Raw genomic sequence first — 18,635 nt, 5'->3', positions numbered from 1 at the left:
CTTACCTCTGATTGTAAAGGGAAATTCTTGTGGGAATGCAGTCTCTAACTCAGCATATAAATTTCCTCTAGGTGATTAGTATAGAACCCTCTGTAGCTCACTGACACTTTCAGCCACCCTTCCCAGTGCCTCATCCAGTTTAACACAGTTCAAGTCAGCCAGCACATTCATTGAGTACCCATTATGTTGTAGGCTGATCCTCCCCTGAGATTTGTGTAGTTCAGTGGTTTCAGATTCTAAATGTTACCTTCTTTAAAATTGGACAAAATATAAGAAAAACTGTATAAACAAAATGGAATGCATCAAACCATCAAGCAAGAACTTATTTTCAACACTTGAGCTGAGCCCAGTGCTGAAAGGACAGAGGCAAAGAAAGACATACAACTTGCCCACCTGACCCCCATCTCCCTGCACAGCAAACAGCACAAGCACAGAGAGAGACACAAGGAAGTGTCCATTGAGTCCAGACTAACAAATGGTCTTTTTGGCTGGAATGCATGGTAAAGGGAGGGGAAGTGGTGAACGAGACAGCAGGAGAGGGAGTCTACAATTTGGAGGACTGCATTTAGGGGTTTGGATTTCATTCCTGAGTAGGAGTATGACATGATGACAGTTAGCCTTTGGGATAATCATGCTGGCAGCAGTGTGTAATGGAGCTGGGGTAGCTGGTGCTTAGAAGGCGAAGGGACTACTCTAACAGGAGGTGAGAGCTAGTAATGGGCTTGCGCCAAGCAGTGGGGTTGGAAAGGAGATGCTCCATGTGGGCCCTGACTATGGCTGTCAGAACTGCCCTCCTTGAGGACTGATTAGATGTAGGCAGGGAAAGGTAGCATACAGTTGGAGATGTGGCTTTCTAAGGGTGCTTTTAAGCCTCTGTCAAAACCTGCTGTCCTTCTGGTCTTGCCCACTTAAGTTAATGGCATAAACCATTAACAGCAGAGAGTAAGAAAAAAGGGCTGATGATTTTAAAAAGGAAAATGATAAAGTCAACAATAGAAGAGTGATTTAGTAAATTACTATGGCCCATCAACGAGACAGCATCTGAGGCCAATTTTTTAAATAATCATTAAGAAGATGAATGTAAAACACGGAAAATGTTTGATAAACCATTGAGTGAAAGGGTAAATTACATTACGGATTGGAGAACTGAACTGTGATTACCTCCACAGAAAATTTAAAGGCATACAGAGAAAGACAACATGCCAACCTAAAAACAGCTGTGTTCAATGGTGGGATGGTGACTGACTTCTCTCTTTGTCTTCTTGACATTATTTTCTTATTATATTGCATATGTATGTTTAAGTCCACAAGGTGAAGAAAAGAAAGACTGGCAGTAGAGGTGGAGGGGAGGGAGCACACCCAGAGAAATGACATAGAAACATGCCCCCAACGAAGCGGATCTTTGTGAATGTGAACTAACAATTAGAACTTGGCCGGTACATACCAGATTCTAGTGGCATTTCCATCCTCATTTTTTATGCATCTGGTTTGGGCTGTCTCAGTAGGGTAGGTTAATAGCCACTTATATGTCCCTTTGTATTTAGTGGGTGTTTCGTGGGCTTCACACTTTCCTGGATCTACAGAGAAAATGTATGCACATTTTCAAGGGCAAAAGGCTCTTAAAAGTATCATGAGCATCCATTACGACCCATCATTACTACACTGCACACACATCAGCAAATAAAAGAGGAGGCTCTTTCTACCAGGCCATTTAAATCAGGCTGCACTGAAAATAGCTTTAAATAGAGTATTCTTGTTTAAATAAGCCATCCAGTATAACCACGGGTTTAGTCCTTTCATTAAAGCCATCAGTTGACAGGAAAAAAAATTTTTGTTGTTGTTGTTTAAATAGTATATATGCATTAAAAAAAAAATTCCAGTCACATAAAGGGGTGTTAGAGGAAAGCATCAAAAGTATCCACCTGTCAACTGTCCTTCTTTTAAACCACCCATCCCAGTGTTCTCTGTGAGCCAGGAGGTAAAGTACCTTCCTATCACTTTCAGGACACATTTATCAGCATCAGCATCCTTTGCACAATGGGCTGTGCCTGTGCCCTCCCACTTCTCTGCCTCTCATCCCACTCTCTCTCTTGTGCAATCACAGCCTGCCCTCTGCTACTTCATTCACTTGCTGCCAAGGATTGTGAGTAGGAATATCTGTGTATGTCCGGGTTCACTAGAAAGTTTTTATGACAGTCTGTTGGGGCAAGAAACAAAGCTGGCAGCAATGGGAGAGAAGTAGAGTAGACTGGTAGGATTTTACTTTTACCAGTTAAGCATTCCTAATCAGGAAAGGCCTAGGAGAGAAATCTGGGACAGTTCCCAAATCACTTCTCAAGATGAATAGGATGCCTGAATGAAACAATAAATTAGCAAGTATCTATTAGGCATCTATTGTATGTAATAAAAAAGCTCTCTGGGCTTCAGGGTGTTTTGTGCAAGAGAGACAATCCTCCCACACTGTGGGTAGACTGGCCACTGCTAATATCCACAGCTGACAAATGATCTCTTATAAACTCTCAGGCAATCCATTTCTTTCACAAGCTTTTAAAGGTAGAAAGGCCATCAGGACAAGTGGGTACTGCAGATGTGGAAAGGATCATGAAGATGACTTCTCTTCCCTCTGAGCTTAGGGTCCTTACTCTGAATACATCATGAATTTTATAAGAGGGGGAGTGAATTCATACTGAAATACTCAACCAAAATAATTACCTAGCTTTTTCACTGTGATGTGTTCAGACGTTACTAATAATGTGAACTGATCTTGTGTGAAGTTTCCACGTGAGAAGTTGCCATGTATTTTATTTCTGATCTTGATGATCAATTCCGTGGATGCTAAAGAAGAGTCAGCCTTTATGATGACCTGACAAGCACAGCTACAAAATGGGACAAAAAAGAAAATGTGCAGTTATGTCAGCACAGTGCAATTTGGCCTGCAGTGCTGAAATTTGGTATAGTTGCCTTAATTGGTAGTCCATAAATGTCAAACATTTTGTAGATATTAAGTGAAAAATCTTAAGAAATGATGGAAGACAGCATATTGAAATCTTCTGAAAATTTTTTCTCACAGACAACCGAAAACCTATTTTCAAATGAAATGTCAGCAACATTTATAGTATGTGGAAATTGACTAACCATGAGATTTCTCCAGGAGTTTCTAATAATTAATAGAAAGTATGAAGTGCTCAGGACTTATTATTTCAGAGAAAACCTTCTATCCTTCTGATCTCCAATTTATCCATCATTAGTGCAATATGGCAAATAGACACATGTCCAATTAGTTCATAAAGACATCATCCACAGAAGGCTTATTTCTATAATGGAATAATAATGATGATAATGATAGCTAACATTTGTAGAGCTCTTGCTGCACATTTTTGAGTCATTTGATCCTCAGAGCAACATTATAAGGTTAATTATTCCCATTCTACAGATGAGGGAGCTGAATTTTAGGGAGATATTTCTCTCAGTCACAAAAACCCATCCAGTGTTTCTGTCCACTAAAACATATGTTATAAAAGAATAGACTGTCCCTGACCTCGACCCATAGAGTGAGGTCCTTAACCCTTGTAAATTCCTCTAATATTTCATTAGGGGAACCTTTTAAAATTCACACTTACCTATATCTCTTTCCTCCATTTCCATTAGTACATGCAGTTTTAAAATATTTTATTAGTACATTATAGTTATTCATAATAGAAGGTTCATTTTCACATAATTGCATGTGCATGAAATATAATTTGCTCAATTTCAGCCCCCAGTATTTCCTTTTACCCTCCCTTCCTCACTCCCCCTTCTCCCTCTCCTCTGCTCTTTAAGTCTTCTTTCTCTCTAGTCATTGTTTTTTAAATTGGTACTTTATAGCTATACATAAGGATGGACTTCACTGTTGGTATATTCATATATGTACACAGCCTAATTTGGTCAATTTAATTCCACTTTTCATCCCTTTTCCCATCCCTTCTCCCTCTTCCTCTATCTCCTTCCTCTTCTCCACTGATCTCCCTTCTATTTTCATGTGATCTCCTCTTTTTCCATTTTGCTCTAGCTTCTTCATACGCGAGAAAATATTTGACCCTTGACTTTCTGAGGCTGGTTTATCTTACATAGCATGATGTTCTCTGGTTCCATCCATTTACTGGAAATGCCATAATTTCACTCTTCTTTGTGATTCAGTAAAACTCCATTATGTATATAAACCACATTTTCTTCATTTACTCATCTGTCCATAGAAATCTGGGATGGTTCTATAACTGGGCTATTGTGAATTGCACTACTATAAGCATTGGTGTGGCTGTTTCACTAGAGTATGCTGATTTTAGTTCTTTGGGATAAATACCAAGGAGTGGGATGGATGAGTCATATATTTTTGAGGAATCTCCATACTGTTTTCCAGAGTGGTTGTACTAATTTGCAATCCCATCAACAATATGTGAGTATGCCTTTTACCCTACATCCTCACTGGCTTTTATTATTTGTATTCTTGATCACTGACATGGATGGAATGAAATCCCAATGTATTTTTTTTTTTTTGGTACTAGAGTTGAACTCATAAGTGCTTTACCACTGAGCCACATTCCCAGGCACCCACCACCTTTTTTTTTTCTTTTTTAACTTTGAGGGAGAGTCTCGCAAAGTTGCTTAGGACCTCACTTAGTTGTTGAGGCTGGCCTTAAACTTGTTACACTTCTTCCTCATCCTCCTGAATTTCTGGAATTACAGGCACGAGCCACCATGCCTAGCTCAATATAGTTTTGATTTACATTTCCTAAAGATGTAGAATATTTCTTTATATATTTGTTGGCCATTTGTATTTTTTTTTCTTTTGAGAAGTGTCTGTTTAGTTCTTTTGCCCATTTATTGATTGCATTATTTGGGGGGATGGTGTTAATTTTTTTAGTTCCTTATATATTCTGAGTATTAATCTCCTGTTAGAAGAGTAGCTGGCAAAGATCTTTTCCCATTCTGTAGGCTCTCTTATCACACTCTTGTTTTGTTTGCTGTGCAGAAGATTTTTAATTTGATGCCATCCTACTAATTGATTCTTGGTACATATCGTTTTTTGAAAAACATATTTGCTGAGTTTCCTACCAGTTTTTGAAAGTTAGATGCCTTTACTCAACACTTCTCTGTATATCCAATCTATTTGATTCCTCCCCCTCCCCTGTTCTATATGTGGTGAAGTCCCTGCTCATCCTACACATTGAATTTGAACCCTATCTCTTCTCAGCTTTTGGATTTCCAGTCTGAATAAGAATCCTCTTTTTGAACCTCTCATCTTGCTTGCAACAGACCCTCTATGCCAGCCCCTTGAACATTTCAATGATCTGTTCATGAGGCTTCTTTGGCTATATGTCCATTATGATGTGCACCAAACAGTTGAACGGTAGCCAGTGTTCCAGGAGGAGCTGGGCCATGAATCTGAGCAGGACCAGGGATGCTTTCTATGTTGCTGTCATTGTTTTCAATTCTCCTGCTCAGTATTTCATGAACCTTATTGACCACAACAAACAGTATATTCCCCTATCCCCCAATTATAACCACTTTGGACCCCATTTTCTCCTCACTACAAAGAGGCAGCAGGCAGATTGCTAGGCTGTGCTGTGACCAACCAAAGCAACTATTTTGTGAAGGCAAAAGCCCAATTACAGCATCTGTAAAATAACCATCAAGTACTTTGATCTCCTTCTGACATCCCTGACCAACAGGCTGTGCATACGGAATTAAATGGAAGGAAAATCAGAACTAAATGTACCAGCTATGAGTAAGCTCAGCTCCTACCTGTATGGTACATGGGAAATTGTAGGCATTCCTTGCTCTTCTCTCTGTTCCAATGGATGCAAAAGAAAAGTACATAGTCACTGAAACAGGATTAGGAACAGAATCTAAGCTCCTGGATCTAGATATTAACACAGTGGTGACAATAGTACACATGGAACGTTTAATGCATTCTGAGCCCTTTGCTAAGCACTTAACGTAAGTGAGCTCATTCTATCCTTCTAACAATCCTCATTTTAAAGATGAGAAAATTAAGAAACAGAGGTTGATTAAGTTGTCCCAAATATCACAGCCAGGAATGGAGGAATTCTAGTCCAGGCAGCTTGACCAGATTATCACCAAAAAGCTTTTACAACTACTAGTTGAAGTTTTATTTATATCATGTTATCTATAACGTTAAATTTTAAAATTCTGACAACTACATATAGGAGGTATTTTAAATGATGGTAGATAATGCACTTAATGTATTTTGTATAGTCAAAATATTTACCTCATATTTAAATACCTTAAAAGCTCTGTACTTTCTAATCATTTAAAAATGATACATAGAGTGTACCATTGTAAGACTTTAAGGCACTAAAATAAGTATTGAGATTTGGGACAAGGATGATGGGAGATAACTTTGCCAAACTCTGATTTCACAGCTATACAAATATAGAGGGTAGATTTAAATTTAATATGTGAATACCAGTCTTGCAAACAGTTGTGTCACTCTTAAAAAGGCTGGAAGTTTTGTGAGATCTCTACAATAGAAGAAATTGTAGAGAATAGAAGAAATTCTATGTAACATTTACAATCCCCACGTCATTCCCCATTCTCTTAGCCCACAAAATGTGCTTCAAAAAACTGTCACACTGATAGTTCAGACAAGCAGGGGATGTTTTTTTTAATGGATTGTTGTGGAAGTAATTTAATTTGATATTCAATTGTCAACAATGAATCTTGCCTGATAAAACACCCTTGGGTAAAAGATCTATTTACTAATCTAATACCTGATTATAATATTGGTCTCAGGTAAGTTGATTTTTCAAAATTACTTACAAGAAGTCGGTCCATGGCCATTTCTTCCTCAGAAGTTTTCCTGTATCAAAAGCATCATAAAATTGTATAAAAGTGAAACATAGTACCAACTACACAGGACACAAGATCAGGATGAAGAAATCTCTAAAGCAGAAGAGTAGAATCCTCTCAGCTTCGAATTTAAGTAGTGCTGTGGGTTCAATGGAACACTTGAAATGAACTTGGTCATTACATACCAAAATGGTGGTAAACCTTTGATTCAATAATCCTACTTCCAGGAATCTATTCCATAATTGTACCAGTAATGGTGCATAAAATATATATACTGGGGTAGAAATTACTCAAATGTCTGTCATTAGACAACTGAACACATACATCATATTATGCTCCCACAAAAGAATCTTACGTAATTATCAAAATGTATAAGATATATTTGTATGTGTTGGCCCAAAAAGATACAAAACAAGAAAACACTATATATAACAAAACAAGAAAAGAAAGATGTTAAACAGTACACAGAGTAGGATTCTGTTCTCTTAGTAAACACATGAGAAAAATTTAGAGGAATGTATAAAATAAGTTGTTCAGGTTTTTTTTTTTTCAGTGCTGAGGATAGGACCCAGGGCCTCATGCATGCTAAGCAGGTGCTCTGTCTCTGATCTATGTCTCCATCCCTCACAGGAGTCCTTAAAGGAGTAGGGAAAAGTGACTTCCCAGGGATTTTCATTTTCTATGTCATATATTTCTGTTAAGTTCTAAGGTTTTACAATGGCCACATCTTACCTTGCAATAAAGAACAATTGTAAACAATTTTGTAAAGGAACATTGTATACCCCAAATATCTCCGATATTGTATTAGTAATTGTTTGGGATTGAAAATTTGTATGTACTTAAAATTAACAATTTGAAGCTTAATCACCTATGAAATATTAGAAAGTGTGGCCTTTTGGAGGTAATTAAGCCAGGAAGCTAGTGCTGTCATGAACATGATTAGTGCCATTGTAAGTAGAGACAGGACAGCTTCCTCTTTCTCTGTTCTCTGCCATGTGAGGACACTATAAGCAGAGAAGCCTTTATCTGGACCTGGCCATGCTTTCTTCCCAGTTATCAGACCATAAAAAACAAAATTCTATGGTTTAAGTCACCCAGTCTATTGTATTTTTATTATAGTAGCCCAAACTAAGACAATCATCTATAATGGATTTGCCTACATTATTTTTATATGAACCTCCCACCTATTAATATTTAACATATAAGAAAAAATGAAGTCCAGCTATCAGAAAATAGTCACATTTAGTAATATGGTTTGAATATGATTTATCCCTAATAAATATCATGTTGAGACTTCGCCCCTTAAGTGGCACTCTTGGGAAATGGAGTCTAGTGAGAGGTGTTAGGGCAGAGACATTATAAATGGATTCGTGTCTTTCTCTTGGGAGTGGGTTCTCACTCTCATGGGACTGGATTAGTTATCTGGAGAGTAGATTGTTATAAAATGAGGCTGCCTCTCCTGTTTTACCTCTTCTGCACACACCTGCTCTCACACACCTTCCCCTCTTCACCATGAGTCGAAACAGCACCATGCCCTTACCAGATGTGTCTGTCTATATAATTGTTGACTTTCCAGCCTTCAGACCCATGAGCCAAAATAAACCTCTTTTCTTTATAAATTACCCAGTCTGAAGTATTCTGATAATGCAACAGAAAATAGAGTAAGACATTTAATGTTTTTTCAAAAAATCAACTGATCATGATTTAACAGAGCCATACCTATTGTTCTGGGTGTCCCTCTAATAGAAAACTAATATATGTGCAGAGAAAAGCACAGGAAGCATTTTTCAGGTGACAGAGAGCCTTTACCATGGTTTCCTTGATACTACTCAGTTTCTGCCTATTTCAATTGCCTCTTGAAATTTGTGCCCCAAGCAAGTCTTGGAGTAGTTGACATTCCTCATTTTAAACATTCCATATTCCCTTTGGAATTTTTAATTCTCAAAAGTGCATCATCTGAAAGTAAAATGTCTTATAAATCTTCACGCATTTGGCCATCTATATATTTTCATCCCTTTAAAGCATGATTTCCTTGAGTCACAGATTCATGGAATTTTAGAAACTATACAAGCAGTAGAGATAACTTGGTCTAATTTCAACTTTTTTTTTCCTCCTGTTGGCTTTATACCCTGCAGTAAGACAAATTTCTTCCTCATTCCAAAGAGAACTTAGAAAAGAAGATGCAACTATAAATGTGATAGCCCCTAAAGTTGAGGCATACAAAAAGAAATTCCTACTGGATATGAACAGACCCGGAATGCTCTCAAATTGCTCTTCCAACCAGAAAAGATGCCATCCACATACCTGCTTTTTATTTGGATAGCCAGATTAGCAAGGGAAAATTCACTGTCTTGAAATATATAATTCAACTGTAAAAGAAAAGAAACAGAAAATAACTTTTTCATATTCTCACTCTTCTATTTTAACCCAGCAAAGTCACCCGGGACAATGTGATCATTAAGCTGTATTCATTATTTCAGTTGGCTCAACATGTCCATCTGCTCCACTTAGTTTTCCAATTTACATTTTACCTACAGTTATGGGTTTAATTATCCCCCCCAAGTCCAAATGTTGAAGCCCTAACCCCAAATGTGATCATATTTGGAGCTAGAGCCATTAGGGAGGTGATTAAGGTTAAATGAGGTCATAAGAGTGGGTCCCTAATCCAATATAACTGATATTCTTATAAAAAGAGAGAGACCAGAGATGCATGAGCACAGAGGAGATACTAGGCGAAGACACAGCAAGACGGCAGCCATATGCAAGCCAGGGAGAGAGCTCACCAGAAACCAACCCTGACAGCACCTTTATCTTGAATTTCCAGCCTCCAGAACTGTGAGAAAACAAATGCCTGTCTTCCAACCACCCAGTCTGTCAGATCTTCATAAGACGCCATGAGCAGACTGATACACTCACCATCTTCAAGCACTTATAATCATGTTCTACACACTTGAAAATAAGTGTTGATGGGGAGAGGAGAAATAAATATGATCATTCACCATTGAATGGAAGATGCAAGTTGGTATTACCTATCTGGGAGGCCATTTGGTAATAACTCTTCTTTTTTTTAAAGAGAGAGAGAGAGAGAGAGAGAGAGAGAGAGAGAGAGAATTTTTTTAATATTTATTTTTTTTAGTTTTCAGCGGACACAACATCTTTGTTTGTATGTGGTGCTGAGGATCGAACCCAGGCTGCACGCATGCCAGGCGAGCATGCTACTGCTTGAGCCACATCCCCAGCCCAGTAATAACTCTTAATATATAAAATATTTTTATATATTTTTTGATGTAACAATTCCAATTCTAGGGATTTACCCTCAAGTGCCTCAAAATTTGTTGCAAGGGCATTGCTCTCAGAAGTGATTAAAAATAGAGAAAAAATAGAAAGAGCCTAAATGTCCACCAATGGATACCTAGATTTGAAGGAAAAAACACTACATTACAACCATATAAGTTAAATCCTATGTATCTGTTAAAGTGTATGAGGTTGATCTATGTTTACTCTCATAAATATGCTCAGAGATAAATGGTTAATGGTTGGGGATATGGCTTAGTGGTGGTACATGCTTGTCTAGGAGGCCTAGGGGTTTTTTAATCAGCACTGCAAAAATAAAATTTAAAATATGCATGACTGAGTAAGGGGAACTTAACAGAATCAGTCAGGCCATAATACCATGATTTCAATTATTTATGTGAATAAACACACATGCATTAATGTTATAATATGTATAGAAAAATCTAAAACATCTAAAAGAATATGCTTTAGACCATTAGGAGTAGTTAATGGAAGGAGGAGCAGTAGAGGATATTTGCTTTCTGTTTTAGATACTAATATCTGATAATTTTTTTACAAACCATATGTAATTAGTCTTATTATCAGAAAAATTCAAGGAGAGAGAAAAGTTAAATTGCATAAAACAAAGATACTTAGATACAATGGCACAGAATTTGTCACTGTTCTTCTATTTTACCTCCAAATAGAAAATTTTGGCAAAGACTCAGAAATTGTGTAACTGGAGAGAAATATGCAGATCTAAACAAATGAAAATAATAACATTGCATAAAAGCTTTCAACTATTGGCACTATGAAAGAGATTGCATAGATCCTCACAGTGTTGCTTACAGAATAGATTTGCAATGAAAAAAAAACCTCATTATCTGTGAAATGGTTTATTGATAGAAAAAAGTAAAATCTAGTTTTAATCTACTAACTCTTTGTCACAGAAGTTTATATGTATCATAAATATTCAAAAAATATTTTACCCAATTTTTTGCCAATTCACTTATAACACTGGTAACAGGGACCCTTGGCTCTTCATCAAAGACAGAGAAGCTCATTTCAATATTGTAGAAGGAAACTGTAACTAAAAAATAAGGAGATTAATTTTATTCATTTAGTTCAAGAAATTTGACTTCTATAAATTTGATTAAAACTGCTCTCCATTTTAAAACAAATGAAACAACAACCTCTAATGTGTAAACTTTGCATAATTTAAATGTAAGGTCAAGAACCATTACTTTTGGTACCATATTCAGAAGCAAAGCAGAATGGCATCATACCATTTTTGCTTTAATTATTTAGACATTTTTCTGATTTCTACATAATTGATCAATATTCTACAAATTCCCCCAAATTCTCTACTTTCATTGAACAACAGACTTTCAGTCTATTCAATAGCCAAAATGAACATTATCTCATATTTATACTGAGAAAATAACCTGCATCCTCCCACCTAATCTTCCTTTCTGCTTCAGGGTTTTCTTTCCCTTAAGTTCCTCCTGCTCTTCTGTATTCTATCATTTTAATTTTTGAATAGTGTAAGTTTCAGAGACACACAAAATGGGAACAATATGGAAGTCAAATATTCCCTAGCTATGGATAAGTATTCTTAGTCAGCTGGTTAAAGGGATTGGAGAAGGCTGAGACCTGAGTATGAGGAATTCAAAGGCAGCATAGAATATATTCCAGTGTTTTCTGATGTGTGGTAAACATGGTCAGATCTAGGGCCATATGATCTCTACTGAGTAGGGGAAAATTTTCTAGTATGTTCACATTGGCAGAATCAGTCAGAGCATCAAGAACAAAACGTGTAGAAAGGAGGCTTAAAAATGTCATACTGAGTGCAAAGATACATTTGCATTATATTTAATTAAATACAAGAAACTTTTCTACACAATTATGTTTGCACAAGAACACTATGTCTCTGAAGAAGAGAAACACTTGCAACACTTCTTCATCTTTTCTGCTCTCAGAGAACTGTCTAACTTAGAGAACACATGGCCCATTATGCCTTCTATTAGGGATACGTACATAAAGAAATAGTACCTTTGGGCTCAGCAGCAACTGGTGAAGTCAGTGCTTCTGTAGATAGAAAGGAATATGTGGAGTCCATCCAGGTTGTCTCAAAAGAAGAAGACTTTAGTGAAGTTACAGTTGCTTTGGAAGGATGTGTTATTCCAGTAGCTGTGAATGAAAATAAAGCTCCAGTGGCACTGGATGTAGTAGTGGTTGTATTTATGAGGTAATCTAGTATGGGATTAGGAAGAGTTAAAGTAGAAGATACTGACTCGGCTGGAATTGAGCTCCATGCAGATGTTTTTGTAGGTTTAGGCAGAGACATGGAACCAATAGATGGAGTGTGGTCAGCTGTAGAATGTGACATACTCATTCCATCAACAGATGGAGGTTGAGACATAGTTCTGGAGTTGGTAGTCATAGTAGCTCTGGAGGATACTTCAGGGGTTGTGGAAATGTATACATTGTCATCTGTGATTTTTGTAGAAATGGGGAGAGAAGTTGGAGAGCCATTAATGATACTGCCCAGGGTAGGTGTAGGAGTATTTTTTGTAAGTGTGGTGCTTTCAGTAGCAAAGGGAAGTATTGAAATGTTAATGTGTGGGTATGTTGATATCATGGAAGAAGTTGGAAATGTAGATTTTGACACCCCTACTGGGGAGGAAGTTATAACATGAGGAGCATTAGTTATAGTCACCAGGGAAAAACCTGAAGGAAGACTAGATAAGATCCAAGTCAGCATTGATGAAGTAGTAGTCTTGGAGATTTTAGAAGGATTTGATGGATATGTGGTCCTAGGCATTACAGATGTGGTTGTTTTCTCAAATGTGTGCTTACTGTTAGCAGAAGAGGTGAAGATATCTCTTAAAGATGTTGACAATGAAGAGCTTTCAGAAATACCAAAGGTAGGAAAAATTTCTGATGTGGTAATTGATGACATTGCCATAACATCTTTAGAGACTAGACCAGTCTGCGGGGCTGCATATGTTGACAAGGACCCAGGAACAAGGTGCAGAGTCTCTGTTTCTGTCTTTTTGGATGTAGGCACATGAGTAGTGGTAGAAATTGGAAACTGAGAATATTCAGTTCTGGGTGTGTTCCAGGAAGTTGTAAGCAGAGACTTTGTGTTACTAGATGTAATTTTTGTTCCAAGAACTGGATATTCAACCATTTGTGATGTAAGAGAGACCTCTGGAGTAGAGAACTCAGCATTTGCCTCAGTACCATGAGGTGAATAAAGAAGTGATGTCAAAGAGGGTGTAGTTGTATTGGATGGGGTCCATGAAGGATATAAAACAGGAGTATTCCCAGATGTAGCTCTTTTTGTTATCTCAGCTGATAAGGAGATATTTTCTGACAAGGAAGTCATATTTCCCATATTAGAGGAAAGGTAAATGGTGGTGTCTTTTACACTTTTTGTGGATCCAAAAGTGCTCTTAGAGTCAGTTGAAGATGGGGAAACCTGGATATTCAAGGAAGTATGAAGATTATCTGAAGGAGTAGGCAAAAGCCCATTTTCAGGGACAGGAGTTCTAGAATAAGTATTTGCGAGAGATGTCACTCTACCACTGCTCATAGCCAAACGGGAGCTGTTAGTAATCCCAAGTAATATGCCCAGGGTTGTAGCTTCATCTCCTTTTAATGATTGTTGGATTGTTGATAGCAATGGTGAAGACGTGCTTGTTGGAATGGAGGAAATAGCTTCACTGTTCTTAGAACTAAGTAGAGAGGTGGCAGTGGTACCTACAACTGAAGTCACTATTCCAGCTGGAATAGTGGTTGAAATGGTTTTCATGGATAGAAAACTTGGCTGTGTTGGAAAGGATGTGGCTGTAGGTGTGATCATTTCTGAAGTAGGTTCAACATATGTCACAGGTATGGCATTCAGTGTAGATATTTGTGTGGTCATAGCAGTCCTAGGGGTACTTGAAGACCATAAAATAGAGAATGACCCACTTGTTGTGGAAGTGTCAAAAGAACCTGCTGCAGGTAAGGAAACAGAATCATTAATTGGCCTAGAAGACATCTCAAATGTGGGCCCAGAAGTGGTCATAGTAGTATTTTTCAAACAATTTGAGTGTGTGGTTTTAGAAGACTTGGTCATTGGTATTGTGGGAGTATCAGAAGCATTTTTGGAAGTGAAAGTAGTGGCATTAACTGGCAGTGAGGTTATATGGTAAACAGGAATTGAGGTTGTTGTGGAAGTTTCCCCAAGAAGTGTTGTAGTTACAGAAAGGACTGTAGTGATCCCATTAGTTGAAATCATTGTAAAATTGTTATTGGATAATCCAGCTGTGGAAGGAGACAAAGACTTAGGGAAAGTATGTATGCTTTCAGAAGTAGAAGAGGCAACTAATGAAGTTATCTCAGGTTGAGTCTTAAGTGAAGGCAGGTCTGAAAGAGTTGTGTTGATGAGTACATTATTTGATATTCTGGTTGTCCTGGGAGTTATGGTATGAATGATTGAAGTATTCTGGTGATATGAGACAAGGTGAGTTGTAGAGGAGGAATTCACTATTATTTCTGCAGTTCTGGGAGTATATACATGAAGGTCATTTGTGCTTTCTTTATCAGGAGACAAAAAAGTGGTTATTGTCAGAGCTTGTGAAGGGAGAATTGTTTTCCCAAAACTAGTAGACATTTCTGAAATGTGAACATCTGCTGTTTTACTTGAGGTCAAGGTAAGTGTAGCCTGTGTGCTCCCAGAAGTCGGAAATGAAGTTGAATTCCCATCAGGTATAGTCCCAGATTGAATCTCTGAAGGTGAATGTGTTCCATAGCTAGAAGGTTTTGTGGTTTCAGAAAATCCTGTATCTGTCATTTCTAAGGATGAAGTACCCTGGGAATAGGAAATAAAAGAATTCTTTGAAGGAGACATTTCTGTCCCTGACAAAGTCCTTGTGGTTTTCCCCAGGGAAGTGGTTATCTGCTCTTGGTCAGAAGATAAATTAGAGGTGCCAGTTGCCAATTGGGTAAAGACTGGTGTGTTTACAAGACGTGTGGAAGGCTGAGAAACGTGAATGCCTACTGAGGTAGTAAGATTTTTGGCAGAGGTGTGCAAAGACATGTCTTCATCAACAACAGAGGTCTCTGTGGTGCCAGTAGCCAAGCTAACAGTATTTCCACCACTGCTGAAAGTATATGGAAAGCTAAGACCATAGGTAGAAGTCTTCTCCACTTGAGATATGGGTTGAGTTGTTACTGGTGCAGATGTAGTTGTGACCAAATGAGTAGAGGACACAAAAGGTATGTTGTCAGGGGGAGGTTTTGAGCATACAAGAGTGTGTGTGGATGGTGTTACTATGTCAGCTGAGGTGGAGGAAAGGATTGTCCTAGTGTTAGATGTCACAGGAGTGAGAGGTCTCATTGAGACTACAGTTTCTGTCAGAGGGGGAACTGCCATGGGTGTCTTTGTAGTAGAGATCACTACGGCCTCTGAAGTGGTATCAGTTGAGTTTCTGTGGGTAGGCATAGCATCACTGGTTGTGGAAGCTGTTTGACTCAACTGTGGCACCAATGCTGTGGTTTTTGTAGCAGATGACAGAGTTGAAACATTCGAGAACATAGATGTGGAGAAATCCTTGGCCAGTGTAAAAGGCTCAGACATGGTCACCTTAGTTTCATCAGACACCACCATAGAGACGACAGAAGAAGTGACACCAGAAACATTAACTGGCAGTGAGAACATACTGGTAACAGCTATAGGGGTTACTGAGGAATGAGTAGCTGCAGTCTGTGGAGGTATGACATCAGCAGACGAGAACAAAGCTGTCCTGTCTGTAGGAATAGTGGTGACACTGGCTTCCAATATTCTTGTGGTAGAAGCATCCAGGAGTTCAGGGAATGTCTGCATTTTCCCAGAAGTGGGAGACAGAGCTAAATTTCCCCCAGGTGTCTCTGAAGTCCATTGTGCTGAATAGTTGTGGGTTGAATTAAAGATTTCTGTAGCTCCATTGTATGGACTCTTAGGTGTGGTTTGCATCAAATTTGTTGAAAACCAATTCCCTCCCACCTCAGTAGTTACAGTTTTATGATCCAATAGATTAGTTAAATTTTCTGTATCAGGAAAAGGGGAAACAGTGGCAAAAGCTGTCACTGTTTGTGCTGATTCATCTATCATTTCCAGCATTGTTGAAAATTGAGAAAGCTCAGCTACTGCTGCTATTGTTGATTTTTCCTTAGGATGATGGGAAGTTGTTTCTTTTCTTGTCACAGTAACATTGAATCTTTCTGTTGTGACAGACTTTGGTACTGGGGCTGTTGTATCACCAAATGTGCTTGTACCATTTGTTTCTGTTTGTGTTGCTTCAGAAGTGTTTTCTTCAGTAGAAAATTTTAGTTTAATATCAGCAAGGGTAGATGTTATATCTGCTGATGGAACAACTGTCTCCTTTGGTGTTGAAGGAAGTTCATTTGCACCTACTGTGGACATAGAGTTGGTTTTTAGTAGTAAGGTGGTAAATTTAAACTCAGGCAGATTAGTTACATTTGTAGTTCCAGAAATGGTAGAAAAATTAGCAAACTGTGAAGATATTATTTTGGTAAGAGCTGTTGTATATCTAGCTGTAGTGGTATCAGTACTAGTGGTAGCCTTACTTTCTGTGGAGGCTTCCAGTGGGGTGATAATATTAGTAGTTGTGGATGAATATTCTGTATTAGTAATATTCCCATGTAATGCTGATGTGAACTTTTCATTAGGTACAAGTGTAAGTGTGGTAGTTGTATTTATAGATGTTACCAGGGTCTGTTCTGGCCTAGAAGTCCAAGTGTTACCATTGGTGGAAAATCCATGGGCAGTTTCATCAGTTGTGGGTGTGGAATCTGATTCAGATGCCTTGGATGTGGAAAGTGATTTAGTAGAAATTAAAGTAAGCATGTGTTCACCAGCTGTGGGTGTATTATGAGTATGTACTGACCCTGCGATTGTGGAGGAGAAAGTAGTTTTAGCCACTGTAGGTGCAAGTGTGATTGCAGGAGTGAAGGCTGTGTTTGAACTCTCAGCATCAACAACTGTCTGTACATTCTGAGTTCTAGTGATTGGAGAGGAGGTCACAGAATAAAAAGCCATAGAAGAGGTGTCTTTTGCATTGGAGGTAGATATGGCATCCTCCAAGCTGGGTGAAGAAATATTCTGGAAATTTGTAGATGCCCATTCTGTTTCTGCTGTTCTTACAGCAGGTGTGGTCTCAAAAGGCATAACAGAATGAACTGTAAATGCTGTTTGCACATCAGTTTTTGCCAATGTAGATATTGTCTGATTTCTCGTAAATATAGAATCCACTGGAGCAACTGTAGAGATGAGCACAGACTCAGGTGGGAATGTTGATGCAGTCTCAGTGACAGTACTTGTACCTGAAGTCTCTTGTACTGTGGACCAAGGTACAGTTCTGGCAGCTGTAGATACAAGAAACTCTTGCCCAGATGTGGTAAAAGGGAAAGGTGGAATAACTGTAGATTTCTGTTTGGGCCAAGATGTTGTAGACATGGATGTTGACTCAATAATTGAGAATAAAGATGTGGTCTTCATAATAGCTGACTGAGATTCAGCTGAAGTTTCTGATGGACTTGAATTCTTGGTAAATCCAGATGTGGAAAGGAAATTAATAGCTGTAGTTGGATGTGAGGTCTTAGTAGACATGACTTCTGCCATTTTTGTTGTCCTTTTGCTTTCTGAACTTGAGGATTTAGTTATTTTCATGGAATCAGTGGTAGTGCATATAGATGTACTCTGGGTAGGCCAAGAGATGGCTGCAGAAGATAGACCATCTGCAGCAAAGGTAGCTGTCTCAGCTATAGATGTCCTTAAATTTTTTGATGCAGTCATTATTTCTACAGGTGAAGATATTTTATTAGAATATGATAAAGTTGTATAATTAGTTGCATCCATAGGAATGCTTTTAGACATCACTGCAGATACATGTACAGTCTTTTGTGGTCTTAGTTCAGTAATTTGGGAAGCGGTTGTCAAGTTTATTTGTTGTGGAAGAGGCATACTTGTTTCTTCAATTGTCATATTTTCAGAAAGAACTGTAAAATCAGAAGGCATTTTTTACTTTGGATTCAGCCTTAGAAATCAGAAACAATTTTTTATGGAAAACATCTAGTTTCTTTTTCATTTTTAAGAGAAATAAGTATCATAGACATAATCACATTGTTTATTTCATTTTTCTTAAAATGATGTATACTCACTAATATCTTATATGGTTCTCATAATACCTTGGTTAGGTAACTTACTATTACCATGGAAGGTATTCCTACCATGGTATGTCCATATAGATACTTAAAAAAGGGAAACATGCTAAAGTAGCACTGATTGACAGAATTAGCTTTGGGAAAGGTACAAAATCCTTGAAAGACATATTTACCAAAAATCACCAAAGAAGAAATGGATAATTCTATTAGTTTTATATCTATTAATGTAACCAAATTGTGTACTTAAAAAATCTTCTAAAAAAGAATATCAACTTTTGATTCAAATAGAAGTAGTTTTA

At 37.9% G+C, this 18,635-nt stretch overlaps 1 protein-coding gene across 1 annotated transcript in view; it reads right to left on the bottom strand.

Moving 5' to 3' along the window:
• The window catches only part of Adgrg4 (adhesion G protein-coupled receptor G4), a 109,584-nt gene that overhangs the window by 50,642 nt on the left and 40,307 nt on the right, over nt 1-18,635 (bottom strand). The window contains exons 6-12 of the mRNA XM_058586650.1: nt 12,175-18,171; nt 11,112-11,212; nt 9,154-9,218; nt 6,820-6,859; nt 5,782-5,825; nt 2,713-2,876; nt 1,445-1,577 (exon numbers count right to left, since the gene is read on the bottom strand). Coding sequence (XP_058442633.1) covers nt 1,445-1,577; nt 2,713-2,876; nt 5,782-5,825; nt 6,820-6,859; nt 9,154-9,218; nt 11,112-11,212; nt 12,175-18,171 — 6,544 coding nt within the window. The remainder of the gene's footprint in view (nt 1-1,444; nt 1,578-2,712; nt 2,877-5,781; nt 5,826-6,819; nt 6,860-9,153; nt 9,219-11,111; nt 11,213-12,174; nt 18,172-18,635) is intronic.

This window comes from Marmota monax, unplaced genomic scaffold (genome assembly GCF_021218885.2).
Source record: "Marmota monax isolate L192 unplaced genomic scaffold, Marmota_monax_Labrador192_F-V1.1 WCK01_AAM20220418_F8-fsc00333, whole genome shotgun sequence".
NCBI classification, from domain to species: Eukaryota; Metazoa; Chordata; class Mammalia; order Rodentia; family Sciuridae; genus Marmota; species Marmota monax.
This window is presented reverse-complemented; position numbering and strand designations above follow the sequence as displayed.